The 13,219-nt window shown below is 36.4% G+C and overlaps 1 protein-coding gene across 3 annotated transcripts in view; it reads left to right on the top strand.

Moving 5' to 3' along the window:
* Positions 1-12,947, top strand: part of BLTP3B (bridge-like lipid transfer protein family member 3B) — a 112,562-nt gene extending 99,615 nt beyond the window's left edge. For all 3 annotated transcript variants that reach the window (XM_004053733.5, XM_055358752.2, XM_063694232.1), the window contains 4 exons: positions 1,839-2,092; positions 2,395-2,503; positions 10,229-10,422; positions 12,264-12,947. In XM_004053733.5, the coding sequence (XP_004053781.2) occupies positions 1,839-2,092; positions 2,395-2,503; positions 10,229-10,422; positions 12,264-12,383 (677 nt within the window). In that variant the 3' untranslated portion in view covers positions 12,384-12,947. The remainder of the gene's footprint in view (positions 1-1,838; positions 2,093-2,394; positions 2,504-10,228; positions 10,423-12,263) is intronic.
* The last annotated feature ends 272 nt before the right edge of the window (positions 12,948-13,219 follow it).

The following is a 13,219-nucleotide window of genomic DNA, read 5'->3' as shown; positions in this document are numbered from 1 at the left end:
TTCTATAGTGTGTGGAGCTTCAATAGGAAGACATAGCTTAATGGTTCCATGGTATAAGGGGTAGTAGAGAGGAGTGATTTTGATGAAGAAAATTTTTGTTTTGTTTTATTTCGTCTCCAAAAAACTCATTTTGTTTGAAATTATTCCTGGCTTTACTCCATGGAATGAGAATGTGTGTGTGTGTAGACCTAGACAGATAAAAAGGCAAAATAAAATCACATTAATCAAGTTGTTTGTTGGCAAGTTCTCTTGTTCAGCAAGTTCACTCTTGTTTTTCTTGCTATGGGAAAGAACACTAACCATTACCAATTTGTGGCTGTTTCTTTTACCTTCTATTTTAAAAAATAAAAATATTTGAATTTTGAAATATTTAAATAATTCTTTGGAGTTAGATTTGAACTCTTGCATTATTTTCTGGAATGTTAATAAGTAGTAATAACACTAATTAAATATAATTCTGTACCTGGAATGCAAGATTCAAGAGCAATTCTCCACCTGGAATTGTGAATGGAGACTTATCCTTGGTGTAAATAAATACATACATCTTTAATTTCTTGTAAATCTCCCCCTTTTACACATATGCATATATTTGACCTGTTTAAGACTAGTCACACCCATGCTGAAGAAAAATAAAATACCTTCTCATTATGAATTTTTAAAACTCCATCATGAATTGATATAGCAGTCTTCTTATGAGGACCCATGGGATAAATAACTTTCATACCTCAGAAACTGAAACAGCTTCGCCTTTCCAGGACGAGTTTGTTTTTATCTTAAAGGTTATATGAGTTGCAAAACTGATCATATTTTTATCTTTTTTGCTAGGGAGCTCATTTTTGGTCCACCTTTTGGTATAGGAATTTAAATAATGCATTTTGGGTTATTAATCTTACCAACTACTTTTCCCCTTTTCCCTTCCATCCTTACTTTTTTCCATGTCTCCTCATTTTTTTATCAGATTATACCATGTGCATATTGCCTCTTACTCATTTTGGAACCAATTAGCATAAAATAAATAAGCAAAATGGTTACCCTGAGTGTGAGTTTACAAGTAATTTACTTCAGGGGTTTCACTAGGAACTTGTGTTTTTTAAGTTAGATATTCTATTATTGGAATTTTAAAATTTGTTTTTAAACTATGTGTTTGTACCTCTCCAGGCCATCTATACATTTTTTGGGGGGACAGGGTCCAGGCATAAGTAAATGTAATTTTACACACACACACACACACACACACACACACACACACACTCACTCACTCTCACACTCTCTCTCTCTCTCTCTCTCTCTCTCTCTCTCTCACCCCTTACTATAATTTCAGTTTTCGGTTTGCCTTCTAAAGAAACAATTTAATGAGGTTTTTTCTGTTTACTTTTCCATTATTTAAGGACCCAATTTAATTAGGTTATTTAAGGACCCAATTTAATGAGGAAGGTGCAAAACCTCAGGCTTTTGTTACTTCTTGAGAAATGGCTTAAGAGTCACTTTAAATGTCTGACTTATTTCTGCTTCACAGCCAACATTTGAATGTATAGTTAGGTACGCAATCAAACACACGCTAAGTATCTGAGGCATGTATCACACCTTAGTTCTATCATAACGTGTTTTTCTTGTTATCAAAAAAACAGAAAATACAGAAAAATCAACATTATTATAGTAGAAAGTTGCCATAAAATATTGAAATTAGTGTGTGTACGTATATTGTATATGTACTATAGAGTATCATTTAAACTAGGGGTAAATAGTAAAACTAGTATTATTTTAATGTACTACATGGCACATAATTGTAATATTATTGAATAATGCTACAAACATTTTTGTATGTTCATTTTCCTTAGGTTCCGATCAGAAAGCTGTAATTCATTCCAAATCCTCTCCTGAGATTTCTCTGAGATTTGAAAGTGGGCCTGGTGCTGTAATACACTCTTTACTTGCAGAAAAAAATGGATTTCTGCAGTGCCACATAGAAAACTTCAGCACTGAGTTTCTTACATCTTCTCTTATGAATATTCAACATTTTTTGGAAGATGAAACTGTTGCAACAGTAATGCCAATGAAGATACAAGTTTCTAACACGAAAATAAATTTAAAAGTATGTTAATAAATAATTTTACATTTTCATGTTCCTTTTCCTTATCTGGACTTTCATTCATGTCTAAGAATGTGCCTTCTCTATAAAATATATTCTATCAGCATTTATTAAAATGATTTTGTCTTTTTTGGTAAATGATGTAGAGATCTTTTTTGGAAATTAGGAAATATATAACAGGCAAAATATAACAGGCAGTTTTCTCGCTATATCAGCTGAAACATATAAAGAAACGTGTTATCTTTAACTCATTAAAAATATGACCGACTGAAGTAACATGTCAATGTTATTTTTCTTTCCTGTAGGATGATAGTCCGCGGAGTAGTACAGTATCCCTTGAACCAGCTCCTGTAACTGTACATATTGATCATCTTGTGGTAGAGAGAAGTGACGATGGCTCTTTTCATATCAGAGGTATATATGAAAAACTATTTGTTTATTTATGAGATGGAATTTTGCTCTTGTTGCCCAGGCTGGAGTGCAATGGCACGATCTCAGCCTACTGCAACCTCTGCCTCCCTGGTTCGAGTGATTCTCCTGCCTAAACCTCCCGAGTAGCTGGGATTACAGGTGCCTGTCAACACGCCCAGTTAATTTTTGTATTTTTAGTAGACATGGGGTTTCACCATGTTGGCCAGCCTGGTCTCAAACTCCTGACTTCAGGTTATCCACCCACCTCAGCCTCCTAAAGTGCTGGGATTACAGGTGCGAGCCACCACGCCCAGCCGATGAAAACCCATTTAAATGAACACCTATTCAAATTTCGAAGTTAAATTATTTACCTACTGATTGTTTCTTTTCACTTATTATATTTATTATATGTATATACATATGTAGTAGTGGAAGATTGAGGGACACCTTCAGCACATTGTAATAAAGTATCATCTATATATGTACTGGCCTCTACCCTGGAAGAAACCTCATATATAGTTGGTTTAGTACCTGTTGTACAAATGTGTTTTGAATGTTGTAGAAAGTGAGAGAGGCCTTTGATCTTGCTCGTGTCTCTCAGTTGATCTCTTTCTTAGCTTTATTTCCTACTTATACTCCTTATAATGGTACTTACCTTGCACTTCTCTGCATTTTGCACGTCTCTACGTTCTTATTTGCCTTGTTATTTCTCATTGGAATTGCTCATCATTGTGTGGATTTTATTCATCCTTCCATTGTTCTCTCAACTGTCTTCTTTATAGTGACACTTTCTTTTTATTATTATTATTATACTCTAAGTTCTAGGGTACATGTACCCAATGTGCAGGTTTTTTACATAGGTATACATGTGCCATGTTGGTTTGCTGCACCCATCAACTCATCATTTACATTAGGTATTTCTCCTAATGCTATCCCTCCCCCCAGTCCCCACCCCCCACCCGCCAACAGGCCCTGGTATATGATGTTCCCCTCACTGTGGCCATGTGTTCTCATTGTTCAACTCCCACTTATGAGTGAGAACATGCGGTATACGGTTTTCTGTCCTTGCGGTAGTTTGCTCAGAATGATGGTTTCCAGCTTCATCCATGTCCCTGCAAAGGACATGAACTCACCCTTTTTTATGGCTGCATAGTATTCCATGGTGTGTATTTGCCACATTTTCTTTATCCAGTCTATTATTAATGGACATTTGGGTTTGTTCCAAGTCTTTGCTATTGTGAATAGTGCTGCAATAAATGTATGTGTGCATATATCTTTATAGTAGCATGATTTATAATCCTTTGGGTATATAGCCAGTAATGGGATTGCTGGGTCAAATGGTAATTCTAGTTCTAGATCCTTGAGGAATCGCCACACTGTCTTCCACAGCGGTTGAACTAATTTACACTCCCACCAACAGTGTAAAAGTTTTCCTGTTTCTCCACATCCTCTCCAGCATCTGTTGTTTCCTGACTTTTTAATGATCACCATTCTAATTGGCATGAGATGGTATCTCATTGTGGTTTTGATTTGCATTTCTGTGATGACCAGTGATGATGCGCATTTTTTCATATGTCTGTTGGCTGCATAAATGTCTTTTGAGAAGTGTCTGTTCATATCCTTTGCCCACTTTTTAATGGGATTGTTTGATTTTTTTCTTGTAAATTTAAGTTCTTTGTAGATTCTCGATATTAACCCTTTGTCAGATGAGTAGATTGCAAAAATTTTCTCCCATTCTGTAGGTTGCCTGTTCACTCTGATGATAGTTTCTTTTGCTGTGCAGAAGCTCTTTAGTTTAATTAGATCCCATTTATCAATTTTGGCTTTTGTTGCTATTGCTTTTGGTGTTTTAGTCATGAAGTCTTTGCCCATGCCTATGTTCTGAATGGTATTGCCTAGGTTTTCTAATCGGGTTTTTATGATTTTAGGTTTTACATTTAAGTCTTTAATCCATCTTCAGTTAATTTTTGTGTAAGGGGTAAGGAAGGGATCCAGTTTCAGCTTTCTACCTATGACTAGCCAGTTTTCCCAGCACCATTTATTAAATAGGGAATCCTTTCCCTATTGCTTGTTTTTGTCAGGTTTGTCAAAGATCAGATGGTTGTAGATGTGTGGTGTTATTTGTCAGGCCTCTGTTATGTTCCACTGATCTATGTATCTGTTTTGGTTACTGTAGCCTTGTAGTATAGTTTGAAGTCAGATAGCGTGATGCCTCCAGCTTTGTTCTTTTTTGCTTAGGGTTGTCTTGGCTATGTGGGCTCTTTTTTGTTTCCATGTGAAATTTCAAGTAGTTTTTTCCAGTTCTGTGAAGAAAGTCAGTGGTAGCTTGATGGGGATAGCATTGAATCTATAAATTAACTTGGGCAGTATGGCCATTTTCACGATATTGATTCTTCCTACCCATGAGCATGGAATATTCTTCCATTTGTTTGTGTCCTCTTTTATTTCATTGAGCAGTGGTTTGTAGTTCTCCTTGAAGAGGTCCCTCACTTCCCTTGTAATTTGGATTCCTAGGTATTTTATTCTCTTTATAGTAATTGTGAATGGGAGTTCACTCATGATTTGGCTCTCTGTTTGTCTGTTAATGGTGTATAGGAATGCTTGTGATTTTTGCACATTGATTTTATATCCTGAGGCTTTGCTGAAGTTGCTTATCAGCTTAAGGAGATTTTGGGCTGAGACGGTGGGGTTTTCTAAACATATAATCATATCATCTGCAAACAGAGACAATTTGGCTTCCTCATTTCCTAATTGAATACCCTTTATTTCTTTGTCTTGCCTGATTGCCCTGGCCAGAACTTCCAATGCTGTGTTGAATAGGAATGATGAGAGAGGGCATCCTTGTATAGTGACACTTTTTTATAATCTGATGTGAGTTCTTCCACTTCTTTTGGCACTTTTCTGTACGTTAGTTACTTTCGTTATATTGCCTGTGTACTTAGTTCACCTTTAATGTTTGTATCTCCACTCTAACAAAAGTTTTAAGGTCGCTAATGTAAGGTCTGTGTCTTTTAAGGTAGTGAGTAGTGGAAAGAGCATGAGTCAGTAGATTTATATCTTCTGGGCTTCACTATTTTAGTAGCCAGTTGAGGGAATGACATGTGCATCTGTTTCATCTCCTATCAAAAACCTCATGAAATGACAGAAAATGTGTCAACTAAAGAATAAAGTCATTAACAGTGCTACAGAAGAAAGGACAGGACAATTTCAGATGTAGGAACAGTTAGTGGGAGCCTTTTAAAGAGTCTTTTCCTCTGTAGTTTGGGAACAACTGGAGACAGACATAGGAGAAAGGCCAACAAAGATCAAAATGGTAGCTTCATTACTGATAATAGCTCAGGTGAAGAGGATAGCTTAGGTCTGTGAGAAGACTCTGCCCAGCCCTCTTTCCCAAATGTGTTAGCTCCCAAAAATTCAGGTCTGTCTTATTAAAAAAAAAACAAAACAAAAAAACAAACAAACAGAAAAGAATGCACCCTCTTGGCAGGAGGTGCAGCATATACCAAAGCAAGAGACTGAACCACATATATATAGTTCTTTAAAAAAAAAAAAAACGTCAATCAGATAAATCATACCTTCTTCCCTGGGAAGCAGTGAGAAACAGGACCAAAAGAATCCAAGAGGACTGCATGACTGAAGTTCCTCCTCAAAAATAGGAGGAATCTCCCCAACAAGATACTGAGGTTAGAATTAGCCCCTGAGGCAATAGCATGAATAATATGGGCATTCCTTTTTGGGATCCTCTCCTGTGCCTGTGCCCAGTAGTAGACTTCAGTAGGGTTTGCATATAGACTAAAATATTGAGGGTAGATTATGCAGCTGCTAAGCCACCAGGAAGGGAATGATTCCCTATCTAGTTAACAAACTTGGTGTATCTCACCCAGTAGAGCAAGCTTTCCTTTCCCACAGTCACTAGAGGTCAGCTATGGCAAATAGAAATAGCATTCATAGGCAAGAAAATGGGATAAACATGAACAAGAAAATAGGAAAATACAAGACATTCAACAATTCTGAAACATTTGAAAATAACAGTACTAATCAGCTTTTATAATTATAAGCTAGAAATGCTCTCTAGCTGATTGAGTAGAAAAGGAGCTTGGCAAAAGATAATTGGAATGAATTGAATTGAGAGTTCAGAGATAAACTCTTACATTCATTGATCTTTGGCAAGGCTGGCAAAACAAGTCAATGAGGGAAAGAATAGCCTTTTCACAAGTGGTGATGGAATGACTAGATAGCCACATGAAGGAAGCTGAAATTCTTCCTTATGCAGGCATACTTTAAATATATTGCAGGTTGGGTTCCAGACCGCCGCAATAAAGTGAGTATCACAATAAAGCAAGTCATACAAATTTTTTCGTTTACCAGTGCATATGAAAGTCATGTTTACACTATTATTATGTCTAAAAAATGTACATAGCTTAATTTAAAAATACTTGATTGCTGGCTGGGCGCGGTGGCTCACGCCTGTAATCTCAGCACTTTGGGAGGCTGAGGCAGATGGATCACCTAAGGTCGAGAGTTCAAGACCAGCCTGGCCAACATGGTGAAACCCGTGTCTGCTAAAAATACAAAAATTAGCTGGGTGTCTTGGCGCACATCTGTAATCCCAGCTACTCTGGAGGCTGAGGCAGGAGAATTGCTTGAATCCAGAAGGTGGAGTTTGCAGTGAGCCAAGATCGTGCCACTACACTCCAGCCTGAACAACAGAGCAAGAATCCATCTCAAAAAACAAACAAACAAACTTGATTGCTAAAAAATGCTAATGATTATCTAAACCTTCAGTGAGTCATAATCTTTTTGCTCGCGCCTCAAGGTTGATGGCTGCTGACTGATGACAGCCATGGTTGTTGAAGGTTGGGGTGGCTGTGGCAATTTCTTAAGACAACAGTGTTCAATTTTTCTGTTTTCTTGCCTGTGCTTTGGATGTCCTGTATAAGAGTCCATGGCCAAATCTGAGGTCATGATGATTTTCTCATGTTTTCTTTTAAGAATTTTATAGAATTAGCCATTAAATTTAGCTCTTTAACTCAAATGTTCAATTTGAGTATGGGTAAGGATTAAAGACACATGGGTTTATTTCTGGATTCTCAATTCTATTCTACTTGTCTGTATGTCTATCTTTGATACTACCACACTGTCTTGATTACCAGCTTCCTTTAGAGTAAGTTGGAAAATTGGAACATGTGAGTCGTCCAACTTTATTGTACCTTTTCAAGATTTTTTTTGACTCTTTTGGGTCCCTTGCAATTCCATATGAATTTTAAAATCAGCTTGATAATTTCTACAAAGAAGCCAGCTCAACTTATAATTTCTACAAAGACGCCAGCTCAACTTCTGATAGGGATTGTGTTAAAGCTGTAGATAAATTTGGGGAGTATTTCCATTAAATCTTCCAATCCATGAACAGTGGGAATTTTTTCCATCTACTTAGATCTATTTATTTCTTTCAACAATGTTTTATAGTTTTCAGAGTATAGTAAGTTTTGTGCTTCTTTTATTAAGTTTATTTGTATTCTTTTTGACAGTATTTTAAATCGAATTGTTTTCTTTCATTTGTGGATTCTTTATTACACATTATAGAAATGTAGTTTATTTTTGTATATTGATTTTTTTATCCTGCAACCTCACTGAACTTGATTAGTTCCAGTAGGTTTTTAGTTGTTTCCTTAGTTTTTTTCTATACGCAAGATCATGTTTAATAGAGAGAATTTTACTTCTTCCTTTCCAATCTGAATGTCTTCTATTGTTTTTCTTGCCCAGTTGCCCTGGTTAGAACCTCTAAAACAATGTTGAATAGAAGTGACAATAGCAGGCCAGGCACGGTGGCTCACGCCTGTAATCCCAGAACTTTGGGAAGCCGAGGCGGGCGGATCACCAGGTCAAGAGATTGAGACCATCCTGGCCAACATGGTGAAACCCCATCTCTACTAAAAATGCAAAAATTAGCTGGGTGTGGTAGTGTGCGCCTGTAGTCCCAGCTACTCGGGAGGCTGAGGCAGGAGAATCACTTGAACCCAGGAGGCGGAGGTTGCAGTGAGCCGAGATTGTGCCACCGCACTCCAGCCTGGCGACAGAGTGAGACTCCGTCGCAAAAAAAGAAAGAAGTAATAATAGCAGACAGCCTTGTCTGGTTTCTGATTTTGGCCAACAGGAAAAGAGTCTAGTCTTTCACCACTAAGTATCATATTAGATGTGGGATGTTTATACATGATGACCTTTTATTAGATTGAGGAAGTTCCCTTCTATTTCTAACTTGGTGAGTGTTTTTATCATGGAAAGGTATTGGATTTTGTCAGATGCTTTTTCTGCATCTATTGAGATGATCATGTGGCTTTTGCCTTTTATTCTGTTGATGTATTACATTAGTTACTTTTTGGATGATACATTTGCATTCCTGGGATAAATCCCAGTTGACCATGCTTTATAGTTATGTTTGTATGTTGCTGGGTTCAGTTTACTAACATTTTGTTGATGATTATGTCTATATTCATCAGCATATTGGTCTTAGTGTTCTTGTGGGTTTTTTTTGTTTGTTTTGTCTAGATTTGATATCAGGGTAATACTGCCTTCATAGAAAGTTTGGGAATGCTCCTTTTGGTTTTTGGAAGAGTTTTTAAAGATTTGATATTATTCTTTAAATGTTTGATAAAATTCTCCAGTGAAGCCACCTGGGCCTGGGCTTTTCTTTGTGGGTAGTTTTATGATTACTGATTCAGTCTCTCTCAGCTATAGGTCTATTGACATTGTCTTCTTGAGGCTATTTAGGTAGTTATTGTCTTTTTAAGAATTTGTCTATTTCATCTAAGTTAATAGTTGTTTGTTGTTGTTGTTGTTGTTGTTTTTGAGACGGAGTCTCGCTCTGTCGCCCAGGCTGGAGTGCAGTGGCGAGATCTCAGCTCACTGCAACCTCCGCCTCCCGGGTTCAAGCGATTCTTCTGCCTCAGCCTCCAGGCTGCCTTCTGCCAGGCTACAGGTGCGCACTACCACGCCTGGCTAATTTTTGTATCTTTAGTAGAGATGGGGTTTCACCATGTTGGCCAGGCTGGTCTCAAACTCCTGACCTCAGGTGATCCACCCGTCTTGGCCTCCCAAAGTGCTGGGATTATAGGTATGAGCCACTGTGCCAGGCTTAAGTTACATAATTTTTTGTATTTTTTATTTTTATAGAGACAGGTCTTGATACATTGCTCAGGCTGGTCTCCAACTCCTGGTCTCAAGCAGTTCTCCCAGCTAGGCCTCCGAAAGTGCTGGGATTACAGACATGAGCCACTGTGCCTGCCCTAAGTTATCTAATTATTGACATACTGTTGTTTATAGTATTCCTTTATAGTATTTTATTTCTGTAAGGTTGGTAGTAATGTCACGTCTTTCGTTTCTGATTCTAGTAGTTTCTTTTTCTTGGTCAGTCTAACTAAAAGTTTATTAGTTAATCTAATAATAAGCCTTTAAATTAAATCTATTAAATCGAATAAACCTTTAGTATAAAAACATAATAAATTATGTAATTAACTTAGATGAAGTTGACAAATTCTTGGGAAGAGTTCTTAGGAAGAAAAGTTTATTTAGTTGATCTTTTCAGAGAATAAGCTTTTGGTTTTACTGGTTGTTCTATCTCATACTAATATATATAGATATTTAGTTTTAAATTAGATTTTCACAATAGAACTTTTAAAGATTTATCAAGTATTTGGAAATGTTATCTGAGCATGTTATTTGTTTGATCAGATTCTCACATGCTTAACACTGGAAATGATTTGAAGGAAAATGTCAAAAGCGATTCAGCGCTGCTGACCAGTGGAAAGTATGATCTGAAGAAACAACGCAGTGTCACGCAAGCCACTCAGACAAGCCCAGGGGTTCCTTGGCCTTCTCAGTCAGCTAACTTTCCTGAGTTCTCCTTCGACTTCACTAGGGAACAGGTAATGGGAAACCTAATTCAGATTCAGCTTCAGCAATTAAATAACTAGGTATTAAGATACTAATAGTTAAAACATTGTTTACTTATTTTAATAAAATGTACCGAGTGCTTGTTATTGTGCCCAGGTGCTTTGCTAGGTGCTATGGTTAGAGTGTTGAGCAAAAAATAAAGAAAAATTTAATACCTTCTGCCTTCCTCCAGTGCTATCTCAGTATTTTTGTGATTTTTCCTTGTAGATTTTTTATTTGAAAAAATTAATATTCAAGTGTACATACTATATAATTTTACTTAATTGTTTAACAAAATTTTTTCATATTGCTGTATTTGCTTAATTTTTTTTAATGGCTTAGTAATATGGTTTTGGGTATGCTATCATTTCTGAAACTTCCTATAAACATTTATTAACATTCAAGTTGCTTTTGATTTTTTTTTTTTGCCATTATAAAGAAACAAAATGTTCAGCAGAGTTTTAATCTGTATGATAGAACCATAGAATGAGTTAATGCATCTGTTCAATGAGGATTTATTCAGTGTCAGCTCTGAGCTAGGGATATAGAATTCAGCAGTAGATGATCCGTGACTATTGAGGAACTCAAAGTCTAGTGGGACAAGAGTGTTCAATTGGTAGTCACAACATACTGTGTCAGATGCTATACTACAGATGAAGAGAAGTATAGGAAACTACCTCACTTGGTCGATAAGGCAAGAATTCTTAAGCTAGATTTAGAAGAAGTTTGAGAACTATTTGAAATTAACTGCATATATTTTAATGTATCTATGTAACGCAGAAAGTTCTTAGTTTTATATCCCCGTACTTAGGAATGGCTATATTTGCTCTAATATAGCCATTCCTAATTATGAGGGAATGGCTCTAAGAGGATAAAATACTTGAACTAAGTCTTAAAAGGGTGGTGGAGGAGACGTATTGGCCATCTAGATGAAAATGTCTGTGGGGCGCTGTGGCTCATGCCTGTAATCCCAGCACTTTGGGAGGCCAAGGCGGACAGATCACCTGAGGTCGCAAGTTCGAGACCAGCTTGACCAACATGGAGAAACCCCATCTCTACTAAAAATATAAAAATTAGCTGGGCATGGTGGCGCATGCCTGTAATCCCAGCTACTCAGGAGGCTGAGGCAAGAGAATCACTTGAACCCGGGAGGTGGAGGCTGCAGTGAGCTGAGATTGCGCCATTGTATTCCAGCCTGGGCAACAAGAGCGAAATTCCATCTCAAAAAAAAAAAGAAAATGTCTGATGACACATTCAGAATTTGAGTCTGGAGCTCAGGAGAGAGGTTTGTGCTAGGTGAGTCTATTTATGGTAGTTGGAGCCATGAGAGATAAGATCATCCAAGAAAGTGACTCAATACAAGAGAAGACGACCGAGCAATGGAACTAACAGAATGTCAAATTTTAAGAGTTCTTAAAAAGTAGAAGAAAAGATGAAAAGATGAAAAGGGCATTCACAGGTTGAAACGGATAAATATGAAACAGCTGTGGCATAAAAGCCAAAAAAAGGAGAGAGGCTGAGAAAGTAGGTGTAGTTCAGCAATGTCTAAAGCTATAGAGAGGTCCAGGAAAATTCATATGAAATGAAGTCACTATTAGACTAAGAAATTAGGAGTTAGTATTTTGTATTGCTGGGTCAAAACATGGGAACATTTTTTAAGTGCTTGATATATGTTTCCAAATGTTGTCTCAAAGCAGTTTTCAGCTTAAGTGCACTCTCACCAGCACTGGGCATTTTTACTATCCCAAGTGTCATACCTTTGGATACTATATAAATAGTCTGTATTTCCCGAAATGATTAAATTATCTTATCCCCCCTCCATTTATCATTTCAGCTCATGGAAGAGAATGAATCTCTTAAACAGGAACTGGCTAAAGCTAAAATGGCTCTTGCAGAGGCTCACTTGGAAAAAGATGCTCTTCTTCATCATATAAAGAAGATGACAGTTGAATAGCAGGAGTGGCAGTCAAAACTGAAATTATAGCTCTGGAGTAGGAAGGTTATATTTATAATGTGGATGTTACCAGTTAGGGGAAGACTTTTATTTTCATGAAAAGACAATAAAACAAAATGGAATGTGATGAAGTGGTGACTATTTCAAAGCCAGTTTAGAAAGTATTAGTACGGGCATTACAATCTTTTGGTTGTTTTGTGTTTTGGGGCTTAACCCTCTTTTAAACTGTTGTGATCTAGGGAAGTCAACACATAGTGTAAAATAATTACATGCCTAATGAAAAGAAGATGTCATTTCCTAATTTTGATATCTCATTTTTGGCATTTTTTAAAATGTAAAAGGAAAACCTCTTGTGTTCACACAGATTGCTGAATTGATTTCTCCATATTTGTTAATAATTTACTATTATTTACAAAGATTCAAATGCTTTTATGACTAATGTAAAATGAAAAGAGGCTTACATTTTAAATGTTATTAAAATTATGTACTTAAATCTATAATTATTTAATTATTGTAAAAAGTCCAAGCAGATCAATAAACTATATAATTAATGGGTTTGGAAAATCATCACCCTACTGAACTTATAAAATATCTTGAAAATGTGAAAAAAATCATTTTAAATAATGGGTACATTGTATAAGTGGAAGCTATAATTTTCAACAAAAAGATGGTACAAATGTAAAAGTAAAAAGCACAAACTATACAAAAGCAAAATATTAGAGTATATGGCCAAGTGATTTAAAAAGCATTACTTGTACATTCCTTTAAACATTTGTTGTTAGAAGTAAAAGAGTAATTTATCCTGCTAAATTTGGCACCATTTGTAATTATAAAAA

Source organism: Gorilla gorilla, chromosome 10 (assembly GCF_029281585.2).
Source record: "Gorilla gorilla gorilla isolate KB3781 chromosome 10, NHGRI_mGorGor1-v2.1_pri, whole genome shotgun sequence".
NCBI lineage: Eukaryota > Metazoa > Chordata > Mammalia > Primates > Hominidae > Gorilla > Gorilla gorilla.
The sequence above is the reverse complement of the archived record's forward strand: the minus strand, read 5'-3'. Positions and strand labels throughout refer to the sequence as shown.